We start from the raw sequence: 24,543 nt of genomic DNA on the forward strand, positions 1-24,543 counted from the left end.
TATATGAAGGAGAGGAATTGTTATAAAAGCATGTTACTGGGTCATGGTGGAAACTAACTCAGCACATTTACTACTTCAGGTGCTACTTTTACTTGTGTATTTTCTGCTACTTCCGGTTCACTCCGTTACATTTAATTGGAAATGATCCATATTTACCCCACTACATTAATCTACATACTTAAATGACTATTGTATTCACAGCTGAGCTCACTTTCATGAAATGAGGCTACCTCAACCGGTTTGTGTGTGCGCGCGAGAGAGAGAGAGAGAGAGAGAGAGAGAGACGCTCCGCCCAGGAGCAACAGCGCAGCGTATCACCGTTGAAACCGTTGAAAGAAGTCGGTCCTGTTAACAGCGAGACTTCAGACGTCTGCGGAGTGAACACAGGAGCAACTCACGGTTTAAAAGAACACGACGTTTAGTAACCGAGAAAAAGAAAACAAGTCCCGTGGATTATATTTCACTTTTCCGCCAGTTGGCGTGACGGAGGACGGCTGAAAACGAGTGAGCTGCTCCAGTTTCGGAGGAGTTTTTTCTGTCAGGAGAAACTACGTTCATATCAGCAGAGACCATCTAAGCGCTCACAAGTAAGCTAACACTAACTAGGTATGTTAACGTTGACGCTAGCTGGCGTACTTTGGAACGGGGACTAACGTGTGTTTTTTTATTTACTTCCTTCGGGACTTTGCATATGAAGATTACTGAATGAATTGAAACTCGGAAAAGAAACGCGATATGCCAAAGAAATATAAAGCGGTAACGTCAACATGGAAGTTAAAGCGTTATGCTAACCTTGATGTTTTGTGCTCTAAGGAGTAACGTTAGCCTAGTGGAAATCGATTAGTTGATCAATAGCGATTAAGTCAACCACTCTGATGATTGATCATTCGTTTAGAGGCATTTATCAATCTCGAAATGCGAAACACTCACTGGTTTTCTGGTCACATCCGCCTCTTGTGTTTCTACAATTACCAGACGTTTTTAGACTAAACAACACGTTGATTTATGGTGAACAATAACAAAAATAATAGTATAGTAGGCCTATAATAAAAGTGTTCCTGAAGAAGGCACGGAACGATTTGAAATTTTCACGTCACACTTACATAAATAGGGAGTCCCGTATATATTTTCTTAAATAATAATTATTGTATGTTTTTCAACCAGGCTCTATTTTTCACTCATCTACCAGGATATGGAATTAGACAGCTTTGCCCTTTTTAATCACTTGATAATATTAAAAATCCTCCCAATAATGGAAATTCACCACAATCAACTTATTGCAAGTGTTTTTTGTGTTTTTATCGTGGTGATAAAATCTTCTCCCTACCCTGGAGCCTTGGAGACTTGACATGAACAAATATGTTTGAGGCAGAAAAACAGGCCAATGTTCATCCAATATTTGAAGGAGATAAATGATGCTTTTGTCCACCTGTTGGCTGTCTTATGGTGTCTGGTAACCTACATTTCCTAGTCCAGATCTAGTGGTCTACTACTTTCTCCTCCCGTCTGCCTCCATCTATCCTCTCTCTCTCTCTCTCTCTCTGATGCCATACATGCTCTTCACAATAGGTTTTTGATCACATGAGCAACATTTTCCGAAGTTGTTGCACAGATGTGTGTGTTTGTCAGCCCTGTGAGTATCCCTGCTATGTTTAGACAGAAAAGTCCAAACCACCCTTTCGATGAGTAGCCTCCATCTAGTCAAGGAAAACCTGATCTTTTATCCGATTTAATGTGGAAAATATGACACGTTGGAGCAATGTGATTGGCTCGTTTGGTAGATTGTCTCAGTTTTTCCATCACAAACTACATGAATTATATTATCTTTGATTCCTATGTTGAATTGCATTTATATTTTTCTGTTCCTCACACTTGGTTGTAGCCATGATAAATGCTATTTTACTTTATCTTTGTTTATCTCTGTACCTCGTCTCTGTCTGTATGGTTAGTAGCTTGTCAGTAGCCCAATAGGGAACAGCATGTACATACCGTATGTCTATCTTATGCGTTGCATCAGGTAAAAGGAAGTCAAAATGGTGCATTTGTGTGGTTGGGATTTTAGAGATCTAATTTGTTGCTCATTTGCAGTATCAAGTTGCTACGGTTAGTGATTGGTTGGGTATCTTTTCTTTGTTTTGTTCATGACAGCACAGCACTAACAGATGCTGATGTGTTTATATTGTATGATCATTCGATTTAAATACAGGAATTGGTAGTTTGCCAAATGGTCCAACAGTTTGGCAGTTCAAAGCCATTTTGCCATCAGACAGACTATATAAATAATCAATACTTTCTCCACACCATGTAGAGTGCTTGCTTTTAGACATTTGTTGTCCAGCTCAGTGAGCGGGCACAAGCTCCAGTTTCCTGTTCAAGGACACTTTGACCGTCACAAGATGTGTATTTACCTGTTGAATAAATCAAACCTGTGACCTTTTTTTTAACATACAGGACTCATGTATTCATTTGACCTAATCCGCACCACCTAAATTAACCATTAACATTCCTGGCTGTGGCTGATTACAATTTCTCGGGATGTGGAGGGCAACATGGGTGAGTAATAAGAGTTATCTACACTGCCTCAATATTTACTGAGCCACAGCAGTTGTTTTATTTTGGCTCTAAATATTTTGGGTAGCCATTTTTCTTTGGGCCCTCTGCAGTCTGCGTAGTGGTTAGATTGAATGGGTTACAACTTTGTTCAGCTGATGATTTGTGATCCAATTTCAAGCTAACAAGCAGGAGTAGCACTAAACCTACACTATCCATTCATTTCTCTTGTGACGTTTTAAGAATGTCTTTGCTTATGCACACTTTACTGTGAAACACTTGACACTGAAACAGGAAGCTGTTCCTGTTTAAATCTGCCATCATTTCGATGTTAAGCTTCAAATTTATTTTAACAAAGAATGGTGATATCATCTAGTCTTATTCAGCTGTTGTTCAGAGGGATCATTGTCTCTTTCTGCTCTTTAAATTGTCAGTCTGGTTTAACCATTGAACGTTTTGTACTCCATGCACAAAATAATATCTATTTGTAAAGAAGATGTTCTACAATCTAATCTCGAAATAATTCAAAAATATAGTAGTCCTTTCAGACATCTGACTGTAACAAATCAAGCTTTGAACAGCAGTGTACATTAGGCACAGAGTTTCTACTGAATGTGTTCAAGAACAGCGGTTTGATCCCCGCCCTTGTCACTGTATCATGGTCGTTGTGGCCTTTGAGCAAGACACTTCACCCAGCTTGCCTCTTGTGAATGTGTATAACTCCTGTATGTTTGAGGCGGTGGTCGGAGGGGCCGTAGGCGCTGAATGGCAGCCACGCTTCTGTCAGTCTAGCCCAGGGCAGCTGTGGCTACTATCGTAGTTTACCACTACCGGTATGACTGTGTGTGAATGAATGGAACTTGTAAAGTGTCTTTGGGTTCAGAGAAGCGCCATATAAATTGAATTAATTAAATGTCAATTGATGGATTAATGTGGCTATGTTTAATAGCAGAAAGCGTTCGTTGAACACTAGTGCTTAATGAGTACTGCATTTTGGGTTAAAGGCTGCAGCTGATTCAAAGATCTGGCTGTTCACCAGCCTTCCTCTCATTTTTAAGGTCAGTGAATTCAGCACATCCCAATTGGGAGATCTGGAGCTACCCGGGGCTGCTGCTAATGGGGACATCCTATTAGGTCTGTACCATAAACCACATCGTATTTCATGTCGACATAGAAAGCTGTCCTGCCCTGTTTAGAGAGATTATCACACAATCCCTAATTGTACTGGTTACCACCAACGTTTTCTCCGGTTACAACTCAGACCAAACTAGAGTGATTGTATTTATCAGTAAGTCTGGACATTTTAGATAGGCTCACCCAACTAATCTGCAAATAAAACAGGCATTGCCTGTACATTTATGATACAGAATAACATCAATAAAAAGTCTACAGTTGAGCAGACGGGAGGGCTACAATATAATAAACATTCACATGTTAACAATTTCTACCCATTTAGAACTAACATAAGCAAATGAGAGCCGGTTATATACAAACATAGCATATGTTTACAGAAACGCTCAGTAGTCAATCGGTTCAAGTGTTCCTCTTGGTATTGGTTTCCTTTGGTTAAACTTAAAGGAATGTTCATGTAGTCACACTATGTGTCTGTTCTTAAAACAATGAATCTCTGCATAATGACTCACTTTCAGTTAAAATCAGGGGCAACCTGCAGATCTGGCTTTCCCGTCTTGTGTTAATGTTGCTACGGCACCAGCTGACAGCCAAGCTGCAGGTCACAACAATTTCCTCCGGATAAATAAAGTTCTATCTTAATTTATTTTAACCAGGGCCGCATGATACTTTGTCTCTGCAACCATATTGCGATGTGTGCATGCGCATTCATTCATTTACCATTCATACAACCGATTTAAATAGTTTATGTGAACACAAAATGGATTATCCAGCCTTTTTAATTTGGCGTAGAAAGTGAACCAGATCGATGCATTTAACTACTCAAATGTACCATACAGAATTTAGGGATGCAACACAGGTTCTAGTTCACCGAACTTAAGTCAGAGGAAAACCCATATCGCCCTGAAGGCTGCGCCATCGGCGTGTCAATGTTGAGTTTGATTACATTAGATCCTGGTGTGCAGGCTGCTCCTCTGCCATCAGTGTATGAATGTGTTTGAATAGGTAAATGTAAACTGTAAAGAATGTTTCTTGAGTGGTAGAAAAGACTAGAAAGTGTTGTAGAAATACAGGTCATTTAATATCCATTTACCAAACCATTAGCTTGACCACGAGAACAGCATTAATGTGCATGAGGTAGTGCTTGTAGTCACTCACCGCAGCTGTCGTCGTCCAAGAAATAGTTAGATAAATCACACTTCCACATTTTCATTTCCACATTCTAAATCAATAAGATGGCTTTGAATGGACATTAGACAGAGCACGGCTCAACACGTTCCTCTCGCTTAAATCCTTCCTGCTGAGCCAGGCTAAACTCCTGGTAGAACCCCATGCAGGGCAGTGCAATGACTAACCAATAACGACCTCCTCTTCTGAATAATGTAAGACAATAAACAAGCACAATGGTTTTATTCAAGGAGCATACAGAAGTCAGGAATGACTACTCTGATAAATATCGCTTTGCCCACTGACTTGCAGACCGTCTGCATCTTTTCTCTCTAGTTAAACTACAGAAGCAAAGTGAAAGGAGGGAAAAAAACAACACGGAACAAAAAAGAAGCTCTTTAATTACTCTTCCATCAAGATTTCATCTAACCCTCAAAATACGTCCAGGCTTCGAATTGTAGGCTTTGTTTCTTTTTTTTCTTCCTACCTATAATGAGTCTCAACTCAAATGTTTATTTTCCAAAGTCAGATGCCGCAGCTGCTATTTAAGTGCTGGGCTGCTGCTGTTTTCCAAGATCCATTAAAACCAGCTTACAGGGATGTACTGCTGCATGGACACAACTAATCCATAATATTACAGTCATTTTACCGACAGCAGTAGCTCCCGTCTATGGCAAATACATCACTGGATTTAAACTCTTGATAGGCATTAAGGGGGAGATAAAAACTGATACCAGTATTGCCTGTAATGGCCAATGCACACAGAGAGCCTTTATGTAAGTGATACCTTGCATGCATTCAGCACACTGATCAAACTGAAGTTTCAAACACAACTATGTAAGTGCATTTAGAACCGTGAGGACCGTCAGTTTTGTTGTAATGGTTTTGTACCACAGCACACTATGCGGACTATCATTTAGGAAGTAACACACTGTCTGTGGGTGGAAGCCTTCATCCCAGACAGCACAGACTCTGCCAGGTCTGTGCTGCAGCCGCCTTTTCTGCTTGGTTGATTTGGTGTCTTTATTTTTTAACAGCGTTGTCATTGTGGAAGCATTGCGCCCCAACCCCTTCAACACCACCCTCAGATTAACACTATTAGCTCTGTCAGCACTTTTGCTGTAGCTTGCACTGTTAGTTGCGAGCTGCCGGCTGACCCAGTACAGCCAATCAGAGGCATACTGGGTAGCACAGAACGGATGTGGCAGTTGAGACAGTTCTGGTACTGACTGTGTGTGTGTGTGTGTGTGTGTGTGTGTGTGTGTGTGTGTGTGTGTGTGTGTGTGTGTGTGTGTGTGTGTGTGTGTGTGTGTGTGTGTGTGTGTGTGTGTGTGTGTGTGTGTGTGTGTGTGTGTGTGTGTGTGTGTGTGTGTGTGTGTGTGTGTGTGTGTGTGTGTGAGAGATCATGAAAAGTCAGTAAGTAAGATTGTATTTATAAAGCACCTTTTAAAACAAAGTTACAGGTGCTTACATTACATTACCGCCCCTACACAGGGAAGGCAAGTTGATAGAGATGGGTATTGAGACGGGGGTTTTTTTCAACAGTTTACGGACTCAGCGGACCTAAGGGGGGGGGTTGGAATTCCAGAGGGGCGGGGTTGCAGCAAACACACAATCTCCTGAAATAAATATGTGGAATGTGGAATTATTTAATAAAAGTCCCATGAAATAAATAAATGTGGCATTATGAAATAAAATCCCCCTGATATAAATAACTGTGACATTATGAAAGAAAATTCCCCTCATAGAAATAACTGAAAAATAGAATTATGAAATGAAAGTCCCATGAAGTAAATGTGTATTTATATAACGTTAATTTGTATATTTATGGCCTCGTTTATTTATTTAAAGATTTATTTCATAGGAATATTTATTTAATATTGGCTTAAAGTAATTCAATATCAAACGTCTTGTTTCATCTGACCAAAAATACAAAACCCAAGTTTTTGCATTCTTAAATTTTAGTATTTATTTATTAGCCTCCTATAGCATGAAACTAAATATGTGGGGATTTGGACTTTTTCTTGGACCAAACAAGTCATTTAAGTTTGTCAAATTTGGCTTTGTGAAGTTGTGATGACTAAGTTTCGATGGACAGGTTCAGGTTATGTTTGTTCCCTTAGAGGAAACGCAAAGTGACATGCCCAGTGTCTAATATTCCTACCGTTTGGTGTGGCAACTATTTTTTTCTTGGTTCCTCTTTTCTGTTAACAGTCTACACAATGAGATGGTTAATGAGGCAGGCATGTGGAACAGGATATGACTGTTTGCAGTAGGGCGATATGTGAGCACAAAGCTATAACGCAGTCACAGGGGAACTACTTTTTACGCCCAACCATTTCACATGCACAGCTCGACGCTGAAACTTAACAATGAAATCACACAAAAAATATTCTGAAATTACCCTTTCTTCTTCATACACTCTTCCTGCTCCCAGTCCCTGAGGACTGGGAGGCTACTTATTTAGCCGCTTTTAGTTCATAATCCAAACTTGTTATCCTAGATGTCTGATGTTCCACAGTAGCCAAGCAGACTTCCTTAACTTGTTCCCAATTGGCTCTTTATTTACACTATTTGTCAGTTATTTTAGGTCAACGTCATCCAAGGCTCCAGCTTCATCACTTGAGTTGTGGTCAGTCTCTCCTTATTTAATTTTACTCAAACTCATTCCACATGAAAAATAATAATCTGATTCTGGTAATGTGATTGTGGTCTTGGTTGGAGGTTCGGGGAGGTTCAGATGCACCATATAGACGGTTCCCCATCCTGTTTTGGAATGTGTCTGCAGCTCATTGTGTCATGTCAGAAGACAGGAAGTGTACCGGGTGAGGTGGCTGTGTCTGAGCCAGCGCTCACGCAACGTTATGACGCAAAAACAACATTTTTAAACCAAAGAAGGGTGGGGTTTTACCAGCAGCTGACAGTTGAAGACGCATTCCAATGTTTTGATAAAGTATTTTTCTCTGATTGCTTGTTGTGCTTCATTGATTAAATGTGTTTATCTGGGAGAGAGATTATAATTTGGTGCTTTAAGTTCACGTGGTGTAGGGCCACAATAAAGATTATGTTTTAATGGACCAATCTAAAGACTAATTATATATAATTAATATGCAATTATTTTATTCCATCATCTTTACTTAACAAACAAATGTAACAAGACAGTAAGATCCTATTTGTCAGATGCTTGATCAGAGAAAAAACAGACTTCAAAGGACTGCTGCGACTCAATTAATCACTGTACGTCGTAGAAAAACTTTCCCTGTACTGGAGAATTGGTATATTTACATAGTAAGTACTTGACTTAAAACTTAAAATGACATGGATTAATTTAATCACTTGAGTAATATGCGTTTGTCCTACTGCAACAAGCCATTTCCAATCTTCAGAGTTTATAGATCGCTACATTGTCCGGTTTTTGTCTAAAACCCAGATATGTGACGCACAGACTCACGTTATGCAAATCGATGTATTTCAGTGAAACGATCACATCGTTTTACATTGAGAAGTGATTTTGGACAGTCTTTACAGGTTGGAGGAGGCATACAAGACAGTGAGACATAATCCTACATTTAAGATGCACTCAGTGATAAGGACTGTGTTTCTCTGGTGATTTCTTTGCCTTCCTTTAATAACTTGTCATTAGTTACAAATTGCAATTTTTCACTGCCCACTGAGGCTTTTTGTCAGTCCACTTAATTGAATAAATTGCTGAAATCCAGCGCTGTGGAACAAAAGTAAAGCCTACTCTTCTCTGTTCTGGTGCCTCAGTGGTGGAACTAACTCCCGACCAATGTCAGGACAGCAGAGTCACATGACATCTTCTGAAAAAGGCTCAAGACTCACCTGTTCAGACTTCACCTCGACTCTGCATAGCATGACCCACTAACCCCCCCCCCCAGACAAGGACCTAACACTTGTTACTATTTTTTAGCTCTTTATTGACAATGATATGTTGTGGTGTCTTTCTTTTGACAGCAGCACTCAAACTGCACCATAAACACATTTGCATACATTTGCAAATATGATTGCATTACACAATCATTTTTTTTTTTTTAGGGTGATGATGACATTCAAAGCTTTATTTAAAAATCCCAATCAAACTTTTTAATGTAAAAAAAAAAATAAAAAAACATTTAGGGGGAAAGTTACTTGAATGAATTTGAAACCAACTAATATTCTGTTGATATTTTAGTCAAATCACCCAAGCCTCTAAATCAATGATAATCTCGCCCCAAACATGCCAGATATTTTAAAATGGGCAACTGCTTGCTGACAAGTTTGACATGTCAGCTTCAACAGTGGAAAATAGTTCTTAATGATGTGGTGCCTGATGACAGTGAGGGCTATAAGCAGCTGCATTGGGCCAACCAGTTGTATCCTATATCATGAGCCGTACAAGTTGTTTGTGCATGATAAACTGATTGGATTGTGTCATAGTTGGATATTTCTCCGTTTTTACTCTTACTCTAATTGCTGTTAATCGTAAACCTGGCTGGTTGTTCTATATCTCTACTCTACTACTCGACAGTTCTCAAGCATAATAATGTCAGTAATAGTACATCTTTATTTTAGCAGCCTGAGATGTCTTTGCTCACCAGGTCACACTGCAAGTCATGTGTCTGGATTAAATTTGGCATGTTTTATGTAATGCATTAACTGAGCACTGATGACAACACTCCAGTCTCTCTCTCTCTCTCTCTCTCTCTCTCTCTCTCTCTCTCTCTCTCTCTCTCTCTCTCTCTCTCTCTCTCTCTCTGTCTGTCTGTCTGTCTGTCTGTCTGTCTGTCACTCACTCACTCACACACGCATGCGCAAAAACACTGACACACATATCTTTAAGTACAGATTACGTTGAGTGTGAGTGATTGAGACACGCCAAAGAGAGAGGTGGCCTTTAGTATGCAGGGTTAGAGTGACAAGTATTTGTTGATAATTAGAAATTCCATTCTATTTAAAGTGTGTGTGTGTGGGTGTGGGTTTGTGTGTGTGGGTGTGGGTTTGTGTGTGGACACATTCACAAAATATTGGGAGAACAAAACCATTCAGCAGTAGAGCCCGGGTGATTTTGCCTACACAATACACCAACCAGGGGATCCTGGTTCCAGTCATTATGCTGTAATGTATCCCTCAACGGCTGAATGCTGCTGTAGTGTCCCTAACCTCACCATTCATCAAAGTACATATGCATTATTTAGAATTATTATTTAGACATAATGTAGCTATTTTGCACACAGGATCCTCCACTTTAAATGTTCAACCCTGTTGTTTCAAACAAAAAAGGATAAAACAACCAGAGGTTGTTTTAAAAGCTTATGAAATCCTCAGTCAAAGTGTGTGTGTGTGCGCGCGCATGTGAGAATTACTGTAATACTTTAAGTGGGACCTTTAGCCCTTTGTGAATACTGTCGATATTTGGTGGGGAGACGGCACCTCTCGGTTTCAGCTCTTAGGCTATTTATGGCGCTCTCTATTCGCACCATCTCGCTATTAGACCCACGTTCCCTCATGCGGTAACATGCTCTTTAGTCTATTCTTCAGACCGAGAATATAAGACCATATGTATTTGGAGAGTTGTAATTTACACATGTGCGGGATGGGCTCTGTGTGCAACAAATTACAACACAGGGACATGGAAGATTATTTTCGCACAAAAAGGCAGTTGAGAGGGCTTTAAATAATGCGTCAAATATATGAAGTAAGACATACTGCAGTTAAAAAGTTAAAGAAGATAAGAAGAAGATAACTGGCAATGACTTCTACTAGATTTAACATATTCTTCTAAAGAAGTAATGGTAAAATGAGTCTACTGTATTTTGTGTAAACAAAGGTTCTACTGTGTTTATTCAAAGGCCTTTTATAGGACGCGTTTAGACGGGCAGTATTTCCAGCAGATCCATTTTTAGCGTGGCATGGCTGCCTTTCTTTCTATTTCCCCCTGAGGACGTTACATTGAACTCCACTGTGGGATTTAAAAAGTAGAACATGAGAGCAGTATATCAAGTAAAACATGGCTAAAAGATGATGTGACGTTGTGTCCAATAGCTGTTAGTAAAATTGGATGGAGATCCTTTGCTGAGGCCCGCCTTTTGTATACAGACTGGCCAATCATATCCAACAACTAGCCCAAGCTCTGCTCCATAGACTCTCATACAGTTGTTTCAGATTTGCTTAATTTTTCGGCCGGTTTTGTGGATTTGGAGCCTCTCATGGTTAAACATTGTGTAATGGTGATTCCATTACCCGGAGAGGATGAAGATTTAAGTTCTAAAATGTTTTGTTTCTGCCTAAAAACCTGTGGAGGTAATAGCAGAGCATATCATTAACTAGCCTGAGCACTTCTATGCTACGCTAGCTGCTGAATGTTTACACATCAGGCAAGCTTTTTAGTTATTGTAACAGTAAATAAGGAACATTGTTGTTCCTTAATTTCATTGTCTTCTGTCTCGATCTCCAGATGATGGCTGTTTTATATTACGTGAACTGTTGCTTTAGCTTCTAAGTTTATTGCTTTAAGCTGTTTTCACTGCTGAAGTTTGTCATCCTGGATACATACAGTTTTTCCAAAAGTGATATGATATTAACTCATGGAGTGACAGTGTGGGCTCCATGGCAGCTTTCACAGCTTGACAGAGTAGCAGTGAGGAGGGTCTTGAGCCAGGTCTTCATACCCAACACTAGTTATGATATTTTGTCTTCGGAAACTCCCACAGATAAATGATTAAACCAAAATGTCAATGGCTTCATGTGCAGCCTTTATTGCCCCTTCACTTTGTGTTTGTTTCTTATTGACTGATTCCCCTCTGCCAGTTTAGAGTTGAACATTGTCCAACGACCTGACATGACCCAAGTGACACTTGTCTGCTGTTCGCCTCTTTATCTGCTATCACACACACACACACACAGCACAGCACTGCACTGAGCCAGAGATGCAGGTATAGTGCAGCAGTAAGTGTGTGTGTGTGTGTGTGCACTCATGAGCGAACTACAGACAGCACACACAGAGATAACTGCTTAGTGCAGAGGACACACCTATTTGCATTCAACATTAGGAAAAACGTCTTTACTGCCATTGAAGTGTGGTTAATGGAAAAGCAGGTTCTTCTAAAAGGTGCTGCTTCATTAGTTGTGTTCTCAGCTGTGAACAGGAATGGCAGCTAACATGACCTTGAACCAGAATATTATTTCCAGTTTTAAGGTGATGCGTTCACCTGCTGCTTTAACAAAGGCCCTGTGGCTGTGAGACAACCCACAAAATGATTGAGATGTCACAAGGCTCTGAAATTTCTTTTTAATTGTTTGTGGCAGGTAGTGTAAGAGGCAGCCTGTTTAGTCATCATTATAATCAAATGTATAATATAGCAGTTGTCACTTATTTTTAGCATAAAATAAAGATCTTGCTATGAATCCATTAAAAACATTTTTATCTAAAAGAAGACCAGGATACATGCTGACGGGGCATCGGTCAGTGCTGTCTGCTGGACAAAGTTTGTAACAGTGGCACTATTTACAAATCACCTCAATCCTAGTTTTGCTATTCTGTCGAGACGTGCAGATGGCAATTGTCTTGGCAGATTCCGTCTGACTTGCTGATTCTGATGATTAGGGAAAAAATGATTGTATTTTTAATGACATAATGACTGTTTATTAAAAAGATGGCCATACTTTTACTTCTAATTATGTATTATAAGACGGTCGAGCTAGTGTTAGAGATGGAATTATGACCCGTTAAATTAATCTATTTAAAACATCTATTTTATATTGCTGTGAAAACATCTCATTCAAACAACTGTGTTTATTCAAGTTTCTCCCCAAAGGCTACATTTTACAAGATTACATTTGACTGCATTATAATAGTGTTATAATTTACCCTCACCAAATCTTAGTTTTTACTTAGTGTGCGCTTGTGGCTGTGGCGTTACTGTCTGTGCCAACATAAAACTTTCATGCGTGCTGAAAGTGTGTGTAAATGTGACCGGCAAAAGAAAATATCCGAGACTGACTGGCTAAAAAGCAACCAGCTGCGTATTGGCTGACAAATTGTTTGCACCAATCCGGTCACATACATCTCATGTATCGGCCGAGCTCTTGTCTGAATGTGAAGTGATCGACCGTGTGCAGGACGGTTTGGTCTTTTTAAAAACCAACGCTGTCAAAATATGTGCTACAAGAACTACGTTACAAAGATCCCTGTGACATTTGATTGCCTTTGTAAATAGAAAAGTTGAAGCCAGGGATTAAAGGTGGAAAGTTCCTGAACAGGTCACACAGGCGATAAAAGTCTGAAGTACTTTTCTTTTGCAAAGGCGGAAGCACAAACAGAGAGTGAACTGCACAATATTTAGATTAGAGTGCTTTCAGAAAATGTAGACATTCCATTGTTGATTAACTCTTCCACGCATATTTCCTTTAACATGTTTGGGTTTTGGGTAATCTTTAAATGAATATTTCAGACTGTTTGTACGTTAACCTCACATAGTGAAAGGTGATATTTCCTCATTATCTGCTGACCCCTCATATTGAACCAGTGGTTTAATGATTAACAAAAACCCAGTTGTGTTTAAAGGGAGCTTTCCATATGAGTGCCTCTGGAAAACCTAAAGATTATAGATGTGATTTTGTTTTTTCCAGTTTACCAATGTTGCCGGTGTTTTACCACTGTTGTTTATTTCAGATTGTGCTTGTTTCACAAACCTCCTGTTGGTGTTGTAACTCTTTTAAAGTCAGGTGACGGCACTCATGATGTTCTTTCCTTCTGTTTTTGGCTTCAAGCCTGTTTACATATTTGTTTTTAGTAGCACAGAAAGATTGTTGGCTTTCAAAACACCTCGTACACGTAAATGTGAAAAAATATTATCACAAATGGTCATCTGAATTGTTTGATGTTCAAATAACTCGCATGAATATAGACGTTCATGAGTTCAGAGGTACCTTGTCTTCCAGCGGGATTGGTGAAGTAATAAGGCGTTGTTATGGACATGCTTCACAGAAAACGGCACAGAACTGTGATCCCGGGTTGAGACCCCCTGAGCCTCCTTATAGATGTGAAACACAGCAGACGCACATGCAGCAGCATGTCTACATGAGTATGGGAGGCTGGAACATAAAGAGCTCTAAGCCTGAAGAGGGAAAATGACAAGGGCAAGCACAAATGTCTGTAAACTTATGAAAATCTCTGAAAACAACTATTTGAGCAGCCTCTGGGATCTGTGATGGGAAGAACATCTGTGACAGTGAACTCGAAGTAAATGAAGCAACTCCTGAGTTCTTTCTACAAGGGAGGCAGTGAGACTGGTCTGCATTGTATCCTGTATATTTAGTGATTAGTGTCTTGATGATTACCCTTCTGCCAAACATGAGGTCTTGTTGTCTTTGCTCCACCTGTTCCTGTATGTGCTTAGCTGTCAGTCGGGACATTGACATGCACTCAAACAGGCAGGCTCCAGTCTGATATGCAGTTATCGGATGAATTTTCTATTGACCGACTTGCAGCTCTATAGTTTATATGCTTGCTTAGTGCTGCACAGCTACTTCTGTGGCAAGGTTGGCAGCTGAACCCCGGTGGTGCAGACACACCACCAGATCATATTAGGTCACGCCAATCGATAGCAATGATGATGACAAAGACCATCACCTAGTCAAATAATAATTGTTTACACTCTCTACCTTCTGCTTATTAATATTTTTTTATCAATTTCAACACAAACTGGATTTTGTAGTTCCTCATGTGGTAGACGTGTATCATTTTCCTCACAGATGTTGACCCACAGGTTGTTTTATCTGTTTTCAGGTTTGATCGTCTTACGCTCCCTTCCTTCTCACCTTCCCTCCCTCCCTGGTCCTGTCTTCCCATTGGCTGCTGTTCACCAGAGGGCGGGGCTAAGTATGGGGTAAGGGAGCTGAGAGGAGACACTCAGACGACACAAGAGGAGGCCTTCTAACCTGCACAGGTAAGATGTGCACACTTTCAGAAACACATGCAGCACATAGGTGATACATTCACATCAGTCTGCAATTTTTGGGGGGAAATAATTGTGTGTCCTTAAAATTGCATCAACCCATTCAGTTGGTGTGACCACGATTGAACAAATGCATTCAAGAAAATGTCCATATTCATTTAATTTCATTAACACGTAACTCCATTAAGAGGTATTTTAATAGATCCAAACAGAACAGAACCCTGAAACTCATTTAGATCCTTAAACTCCGGGACACACACTTATCAGGCACACATCCCTTTTAACCTGCACAGCCATTGTTTTCACACCCATCCCCCACACAGGTGAGATGCCTCACCTCACTGAGGCGTTTCATGAGTGGAAACCATGATGGTCAAACACAGGTGGGCATTGTCCAGTAAATGACTGCCAGATGTAATCAGTGTGCCGCAGACCTGTACTGGAAACAGCTTGCCTGTTGCCAGGATCTAACCTGCACTGTCCATGAATGGTAAGAACATTTTTTTAGATAATTTGTAGAATGTTAACCTCAATATCGTCTCCAGATTGATTTTAAAAATCAGTTTATTGGTTGTAAAAAAAAAAAAACAAATAAGACCCTGGTGAATTCTGTTTGTTGCTCTCTGTTTATTCTGTTTCTTCAACTTGCTTTAAAATGTTTAGTTGGTACTCGCAGTGATACATCTCAACCAAAACAAGAAAAAGATTCACTTTAAATACTACAGGAACTGACTTTGCTCAGAAACGTGCAGCTGCTTTTTAGTCCCACAGCATCCATCGACATGATCAACTGTAGCTGAAGGTACAGGATAACAGCATGCTATGCAAAATAGATTGATTGTGTCACATTAGCATTCTCCAGCAGATTAGCATTTAGATTAGCAGTTAAACCTGTTACCACCAACCCACTGGTTAAAGTAAACAGATTTTTGATTTGTTATGAAACTGGTGAGCTGCATTTGACTCACCAGATAGCATAAATTAAAAAAAAAAAAGGAATGAGTAGTCAAATCTTCAAATCTGATTTGAATTTCAGAAATCTGACTTTGGTTCAGCCCTAACATTCTCATTCCCATGCATTACTAAATACATATCAAACAATTAAGAATCTCCACACAGTAAAAAGTGAGCAGACGCACCACTCTCTCCCCATTTATGGGCACTCTGTACGACTATTAAGTACGATCTTCCGGTGCTTCCTGTTAGGCCGCTTTTTGGTTCATGTGTCGTGTGCGCTACATCTAAATCCGTTCTTATGTATACATCTCTATAAAAAAAAAACATCTGCAGCCTTTTGGCTTTTGCAAAATGACAACCCCTGGTAGAAGCCACAGCAGCAGCAGGAAGGAAACATCTGAACATTGGAGGGAAAACGCTTTAACTTAATGTGATGAGGGCTCAGCCAGTCACAGATCTGCTCCGTTCTGTGGCATTTAAACTGGAATGTCACTGGTTTCCATGTGTACAATTTAATTCAAGGCCAGTTTTCATATTAGTCCAGTAAACGTAGTAAGCAATCCACTGATGGAAGCGTTGTCTAAAGCTAACTTGTTACAGTGTTATGGCTGAGTTAAATGTCTTCTAACCAGCCAGATGTTCCATTAGGCTGATGCAGGTCGGTGTATGTTTAGACCTGCACTACTGATGGTTAATTAAACGTCCAGAAGCTCCGTGGTCTTGTCAACATGTTGTTCCTTCTTTAGAATCCCCCCCCCCTTCCCCCACACACTAATTTCCCAGAAGTCTCCTCGTTTGTTTGGGGTAGCAGTGGACAGGAAAGCTTACTTACGCCTGAGAAAACGAGAGAGAAAGGAGGGAGTCCAAAGAGAAAACGCTATGACTGTGTTTGTACTTGTTAGTAATATAACACGCATATACCTCCAGGATTCGGTATCATCGTCCTGTGGGGGTGTGACTGGACTTCATCTGTTTTCACGTTAATATGAGCACAATTCACAACACCGGCTGAAAGGGAACAAGGAGGAGGCAGGTAGAGGAGGTGAGGGGGACAATGGGGGGGTAAACAAGCTGTAGGGAGTTTGGAAGAGAGCAAACAGGGGCGCAGCAGTGCAGAGTTGTTGCTAGGAGGCCGATACGGCAACACGATACAGAGAGAGGAAGGATGCATTCAGTGGTGCAGAAGCTAATGAACCCACTGAAGCATGACTGGGTTATCTATTTTAACTCATGCTCACCTTTTTATGGCCACAACGCCTGTCATGCTGTTACATTTGTCTCTCTTTGTCAATATAGAGCTTGTCAGAGGATTTGTTGCTTGTGTTTGTTATGTTATACATTACAAATAAACTATTTATTGTTTTCGACCTGTTGGTCAGAAAAGACAACCTATTTCAGGATCATTTCCTCTCTGGGAAGTTGTGATGGCTGTTTTTTCTCTTCTCTTTGATGTTTTATAGACTAAACCATTTATCAAGAAAATGATTGACAGATTTCTCAATAATGAAACTAACTGCTGCAGTCCTCCACCAGACTGAAATATCTCAGGTATTTGATGGATTGCCCTGAAATTTTGCACAGACCTTCAAGGTCTCCAGAGGTGACGTGACAATCTGGACATGGTCGACGTTTTTTATTATTTTTTAAGTGAAAAGTGTCACTATTGGATGCATTGTTATTAATTTTGGTACACACATCCGTGTCCCCTTCAGAATGAACTTTGTAACTTTAATTCCTTCACTTTTCATCTGGTGCCAACATCACCTGCAAAACAAATGACCTTCCCAACAGCCTCATTGCTACGTAGTGCTAACTGTGCTATCTGTGCTAAGATGCTAAACTAAGATGGTGAGCACGCTAAACATCAGTATGGTAACATTGTCATCGTGAGCATGTTTGCATGCAGATTTTAGCGTTTAGCTATCATGGCGGTATTTTCTTTTGTAGGATTTGACAGAAATGACTGTAATGTCTCCCAGATGTCGTGACTTTTGGCTTCACCCTCCGGTCTGTTGGCTCAGTTTCAGAGCAAAACTGCAGGCTTACTGCTTCGTGTTTTTATCATCATCCATTCATCAGTGTTTTTATGGGAAGTGCTGTTTACAGATGCATGTAATTTACAGTCTGATGATTAAAATTAAACTGTTCGACTGGGGCATCCTGGCAGCCTTGGGGTTTAAGACATCATGTAGTGGCTGGGGATCTGGGGCCGGGCACGTCATCCCCTCTGAATCTTCCCACGTTTCCTCTCGCCACTCCACTGCCAGCTAGCTAGAAGTGGATCATTTTGGTTACTCAGTGTTTGTGCGACAAGAAATTCAATGAATTCAGGAAGAAACGGTAAAATCAGAAGTGGAGAGGGAAGAAGACATGTTTTAGTAAGAAGAGAAAAGAGTGCAACATGGCAGAGAAGGTCTGAGCCTGCCAAAAAAGAAACGTGAAGCAGACGCAAATCTGAAAGGGCATATTGTTTGTTGGAACGTCTCATTTTCTCTTTTTTAGGGGGGTGGGGGGATGTGATATTTGGCTTCAATGAAACTGCCCTCTGCTGTTATTAAATGAATGTAATTAAATAGGTAAAAGACTGGTCGCAGTACTGGTTGCAGTTGTAATGCAAATGACCAACCAGCATGCTTTGTTACATGAGCTCAGGTGAACCTTGTTTATGGTGGATCATTGTCTAATTGTTTTAGTGTATTTAGTTTGGACTGTAGCCAGAAATCCCTCTTAACGCTTTATGATTGTGAGAAGTCACACAGCAAGTGAAAACATTCACAGAGCTGGACAGTTTAGTGGGAATTTAAGTGCAGCAATAGTTAATAGAAAGGGATTTATGAAAAACGGATTTAGGCTCTGTTGGCAAACCTTATGTGGAGTGAGTCTGAGACACTGGCTCTTGTCAGGAGGATTGGAAATTTGGTCTGAATTTGCAGGTCTCTTTTGAAGTTTCCTCCAGCAGTTTTTCATGAAATCTTTGCACATCATCTTCATGTGTCACAACGGTCTTGTGGCTAAAATATTTTTTCTCAGCGCTTCCTTCTCGACAAAGAAATAAGTACACACTTGGCCAATGTGCCAGCTTAACTGACCGTAAATAAAAGCAATGACTATCTTGTTTTTCCTTGGAATGGAACGCACATGATCACTGCGCTGATTTAAGCATTATTACACGAGAGGGTGTGCTTTACCGTCATTATTGTCACGACAGTGATGCGGTCAGGAACGAGGCGCTTGCGCCAAGTTCCGTTAGCATCACTGAAGTACATTATTACACACCCTCTCGTGTAATAATGCGATTATACAACGACCAACAATAAAAATAAAATATATTAGAAAATGATGTGGAACAATACGCTCTCAAAGTATAAGTGTTTTGCTAGTGTTTGTCCCCGTTTCAATGGAAATACATGACGTCTGGCGTTAACTAGTCCCTGTCAGCTGACAGCCAACGTCTGCAGCTGTCTCGAAAGCATAAGCTTCAGACATCGCAATTTCCCAAAACTGAATAAATACCACACAAAGCAACACACAACTGCTTTGCTAGCTCAATCATGTTGTAACTAAGATATCCACTGGTAAAAATATTTTTTTCATGGACTGATATAGTTATTACGTCTGCCGACTTTACAGTCATTTTAAGCTAGTAGCCTAACGTTACGGTAGCAGTTGCCATGTCAACGACTCATCAGCACAGCTGATCTTTATCTACAATGATTAACGGTTATACTGCTTTCATTAAACCGATCCATTTTCTGTCAGGTCAATACAGCCGTTTTAGCTCTACCGTTAGATAGGTAGGCTACCTGTGTTGCTTGGTAACTGCTCCTGCGTAATTACTAATAAGGCGGAGTGATATTTACAGTGATGAGGCATTTTTCATTTGAGCACGGCTAGCTGTGCTTTAACGCTCATTTGAGCACATTCTAAAATGTCTGATTGACCAATCAGATTGCTCGGTCGGATCTACGTGTTGTATAATGAGAAATCATCACGGCTTTCTGTCAACACTGGCCAAAAGAGAAGCGATATGTCACTCGTTGCACAAGCGGCTCTTTTGTCTGTGTGTGTGTTCATGTCTGTCTGTCAGTCTACCAGGCTACTTCTAACAAAGTGATTTGCATTTTTATCTTTCATCATAATCGGATCATTTGTATCATGCAACCTGCAGCACTGACGACAAAACAACAGCCAGACAACAGCAACTTCTTTCTTCAGCGGCTGCTTTCCCTAAATGTGCACTGTTGAGCTGTTAATCTGCTCTTTTATTGGACCCTTTGTGTATCTGATGTTGTGAAGTGGTATAAGTTGTTTTCTCGGTAAGACGTCCATATTGTCCACAAGAAACTAGATGGAAGTCCTTCACCTTTGTTTCTTTCTCCCTGTGTTTCTGCTCAGGTGGTGACGGGTGCAGGACACTGTCATGGCGCTGTTGCGGAGGAGGCTGAAGCTTGTGGTGATGGTGATGATGATGGTCAACTTCTTCATCTTCATCATCATCTCCCGACACAGCAGCCAAGACAAAGACAGCGGTAACAAGGTCCAAATCCCCTCCAAGCCATTCTGGAGCAAACTGGTTCCCAGTTCGTCTTTCTGGAACCGCCAGCAGCAGATTCTGGACCTTCAGAACAATCCCGTCCTGAGGACTAATTACAGTGTCGGGGAAGTGCCTGACTGGCTTAACGAAACCAGTTTGACCTCTGACCCCTGCCAGCCTAACTTAAGGGTTACCACTCAGGTGAAAGACTACAACTCCCTACCGGGCCGCTTCAAGGACTTCCTGATTTACATGCACTGCCGGTCCTACCCGATCGTGGTGGACCAGCCTGACATCTGTAAGGAGCCACCATTCCTGCTCCTGGCTGTCAAGTCCCTGGCACCGCACTTCGACCGCCGCCAGGCCATCCGTCAGTCCTGGGGACGGGCAGGCGTAATGGCCAATCAGACGGTGGTTACCGTCTTCCTCCTCGGCAACGCCACAGCTGGGGACAACCACCCGGATCTGTCGGAGATGCTGCATTACGAGAGCGTTCGCCATCAAGATATCATCCAGTGGGATTACAGGGATTCGTTCTTCAACTTGACTGTCAAAGAAGTCCTGTTCCTGGAGTGGATTCAGACTCGTTGCCCCGGTGCTCGCTTCATCTTCAAAGGCGATGACGACGTCTTTGTCAACACCTACCGCATCCTGGACTTCCTCAAGGGCCTCTCGGAGCCCAAAGCCAGGGACCTGTTTGTGGGTGACGTGATCACCAACGCGGGGCCGCACCGTGACAAGAAGGTCAAATACTTCATCCCAGAGAGCATGTACATCGGGATGTACCCTCCGTATGCAGGTGGAGGCGGGTACCTTTACTCTGGCGACATCGCCGCCCGTCTGCACAATGTGTCGCAGCATGTATCGCTCTACCCGATAGATGACGTCTACACGGGGATGTGTCTGAGGAAGCTAGGGCTGGCCCCCGAGAAGCACAAAGGCTTCAGGACCTTTAACATAGAGGAGAAGTACAGGTCAAACCCCTGTGCCTACAAGAGTTTAATGCTGGTTCACCCGAGGACGCCGCAGGAGATGATCCAGATCTGGGCCTGGCTCAGTAGTCCTGAACTGAAATGCCAGTGACGGCTCTGCAGAAGAACATTTTGAGGTTGTTCCCAAAAGGTCAAAATGACAAATATTTGACTTTGAACCGGGTCCGTACTTAAGAGTTGGCAGCTTTAAGTTGAGATGTTATTTTAATGGTCATTTGGAGCCTCGGCATGGAGTTGATGCATTGTGCCTCTGCAAATGAGGAATGATGTTTTCAAAATGGCCACCATAGTATTTTTGACTTAATGTCAGACTTCCGTAGATGCGCTAACCCTGCTTTACTCTCCAACGAGGCTTTACCAAAGTGGCTGTGTCTGTCTCTGCGTGCACATATTTATATCACAACTATTTATATGGCCTTTATAATGCTTTAACACTGTGTGTGAGCTCCGCGATGGAGCATCTCAATGCTGTATTATAGAAGAGACGAAGTTTGGGAAAGACACAGGGATGAGAAAACCCCTTCATGTTCGCAACACTCTTGAGTGTCTAAACATTTCAAACGAGAGACGAGAACGAGTGAAGCTCTCAAAACTTCACTTGGTCGGTAACAACCAGTGGTTCCCACAACGGCAGTTTATTGCTGCTCCCTTTAAAAGAGCCTCCTGGTGAACACGTCCTTGTAATTGTTGCTGGAGGCTTAGTTTGTGCTGCTAGTCCCATCCACACTCCCTAAAGTATTTACTTGTGACTCGCTCCAACTCAAACTGAACCAGTTTCTCCTCATAACAAACGTTTTGTTCACCATCTGTGTTAGTTTCCAAACCGTTTATTCATTCCTGGAAAAAGGACTTTCCTTTAATTTATCACTCAGTTTCTCTTCCTTTTTATTCAGTTTCCCGTCATTTATGCAAATTGTGGAGTGAATACACTCCTCGCTTTCAGGAAACAGGAATGTGAGTCCAGCTCTCTGCAGCTCAGCAGGTCTGGGCTTGGTTTTGACACGGATGATAAAATCCAAATGCTGTCTAATTCTGCTTCAGGTTTTCACTTTACACAATACACACATATGAACCCCAAGTGCATTTTCAGAGATATTTCAAGCTGCCACCGTCGAGCTTCTGTCTGAAACGCTCGCTTTAAGTTGCCTCAGGAGTGTCTGCCGCTGTTGCGTGGACGTGTTGAATGCTGTCAAATGTTGCTTTACTGTGATGTTGGTGAAATAGAGTCAAAGCGTGCATTAAAAGACAGGGGGAACATGGTGGAACCATCATGTCTAAGCCATCTAAACTTTCGTTACTTGACACTTGACATACGTTTGTTGGAATGAAAGTCTTCATGTTATTTGAAGGTCAATGCTCAGCCCACTACTGTGCGGCTTTACCCGCTCTGTGAAAGAAGTGCTGCACATATTTAATATGCATCTACGTTACGTATTGTCAGCTGTTTGTGAGACACAGTCGGACACGCTGGTGAGAGTTTTCAGATGCGTCTTTTGTGATATTAAATGTCTCAGTGCAGGAGATGCTCTTTTGTCAAACACCGTTAGAAAAAGATCAGAAGTGTGTTTCATGAAGTTGTATCTCTGTGCAGGTTTAGGGTCAGTTCACGTTTCATTTTCAGTTGATGAAGTGGATCTTTCTTCAGTATTCACACTCAGAATGTCACTAGACCTGGTCCATGAGAGTATATTTTTCAGTCAGACCCTGAACCCTGTGATCTGAGAGAAGTAGGGCGAGGATCCTATGCCTCTGTTAGAGCTCCCTCTGCTGGTCAGGACGGTGATCTTTAACTTGTTCAGACACTGGCATCTCCGTGACCCAAAACTGTAGACTAATTTATTTTGTTCCACATTTAAACCATCCGTGCATTATCTCAGTCTCTCTCCAAATCGTCTTTAAGAGCTTTATATCTCTCAGTTCGTGTGACTGTCATGTCCCATTACATTATTTGTGGTTATGTTGAGCCTATATTGGTGTCAAATAGTTTGTCGTTTTCCACACAAGAAAAGCTAGAAAAAATTTAAGACAATCAGAGGTTAATCTTCACACTTTTGTTTCTGGTATTACCGACTTAGGGGACACTATTTAAATAATTGAATGAGCTAGAATCAATCTAACTCCTTATAAGATAAGATAAAACGAACACTAAAAAGAGAAAACAGGAGACGAGGGCCGAAGCGCCGCCTGCTGTCTTTGAGTCTCGTATGTGTCTTCACCGTTACCGTGGTTTCCCACCACTCACATACACATCATAACAGGTTACGTTCTGTCCTTGTTGCACACAGTTTGTGGCTGCTTGAAATGTTTACATTGTTTTTATCACAATTGTTACTTCCGTCTGATGATTGGCTATGGAGGGATTTCTTTTTCGGGTTTCTTTGTCTGGCGTTTCTGTCCTCTCGGCTTTCATGTTGGAATTCAAAACTTTTATCCATCACTGCCCTTTACTTTGGAATTTTGCTTCACAGTTTTCATTTTGAAGGATATTTTCTTCCCGTTCTTTTACACAACTTGTGTTTGGACACTCTGTGTGTCTGTCTGAGTTTCTGTAGATGTTGGCAGAAGGGTAATCTAGCAGCTGCAGAGAAACATCACATGGAAATCAACATGCAGTGAGATGTATTGCAAGTGACTCGGATTGAATATCTGTTTGTTACGCGGAGAGAAACCCTCGGATCCCTGCTTTCACAAGCCATTTACTCACGTTTACAGGTATTTGAGAATACTTGTGAGTACTGTGTTACACCTGCACTAGTCGGAGATAATTACCAAATCTGTGCCTGATGTTTGTGTGTACTGTATGTGTAAGCTTATCATCCTTGTTAAGTGTGACCGCTTTTTTAAAAATACCTAGAATGACTTGATTATTTCAATAAAGTGATATTTTGCTGTTTTTGTATATACTGATCTCTGCATTTTTATTGGAATACAAATATATTGTGGGGGGTAAGCGTCAAGTAGATATGTTCTAAATATACTAAATGTTTTATGTTTTTAGAAAATACTTTGAAAACTTTAATGTCCCCAAAATAGAACAACTTGTTTAAGGAGGGAAATATCCAAATTCTCTGGTTCCAGCTTCTGATTTATTTACTGGTCTGTGACAGGAAACTAAATATCTTTGAATTTTGGGCAAAAGACATTTGAGGTCATCATCCTCGACTTTGGAAAACATTGATTTTTCCACCTTTTTCTGATGTTTTAAAAACCAAATAACAAATTCATAAATCGAGAAAAACATTTAAAGATTAATCGT

General features: G+C 41.0%; 1 protein-coding gene across 2 annotated transcripts; it reads left to right on the forward strand.

Annotated features, from left to right (window-relative positions):
- The first annotated feature begins 334 nt into the window (after positions 1 to 334).
- Positions 335 to 23,604, forward strand: b3gnt2b (UDP-GlcNAc:betaGal beta-1,3-N-acetylglucosaminyltransferase 2b). Of its 2 annotated transcripts, none has more exons than XM_084021911.1 (3): positions 335 to 606; positions 14,636 to 14,795; positions 20,157 to 23,604. In XM_084021911.1, exon 3 carries the CDS (start codon positions 20,182 to 20,184, stop codon positions 21,376 to 21,378), a length of 1,197 nt encoding a protein of 398 aa, XP_083878037.1. In that variant the 5' UTR covers positions 335 to 606; positions 14,636 to 14,795; positions 20,157 to 20,181; the 3' UTR covers positions 21,379 to 23,604. The 2 variants fall into 2 exon arrangements, with proteins under 2 accessions (XP_083878037.1, XP_083878036.1); XM_084021910.1 differs by having other exon boundaries at positions 335 to 587.
- The last annotated feature ends 939 nt before the right edge of the window (positions 23,605 to 24,543 follow it).

The sequence above is a fragment of the Eutrigla gurnardus genome (assembly GCF_963514095.1).
Source record: "Eutrigla gurnardus genome assembly, chromosome: 11".
Lineage (NCBI taxonomy): Eukaryota > Metazoa > Chordata > Actinopteri > Perciformes > Triglidae > Eutrigla > Eutrigla gurnardus.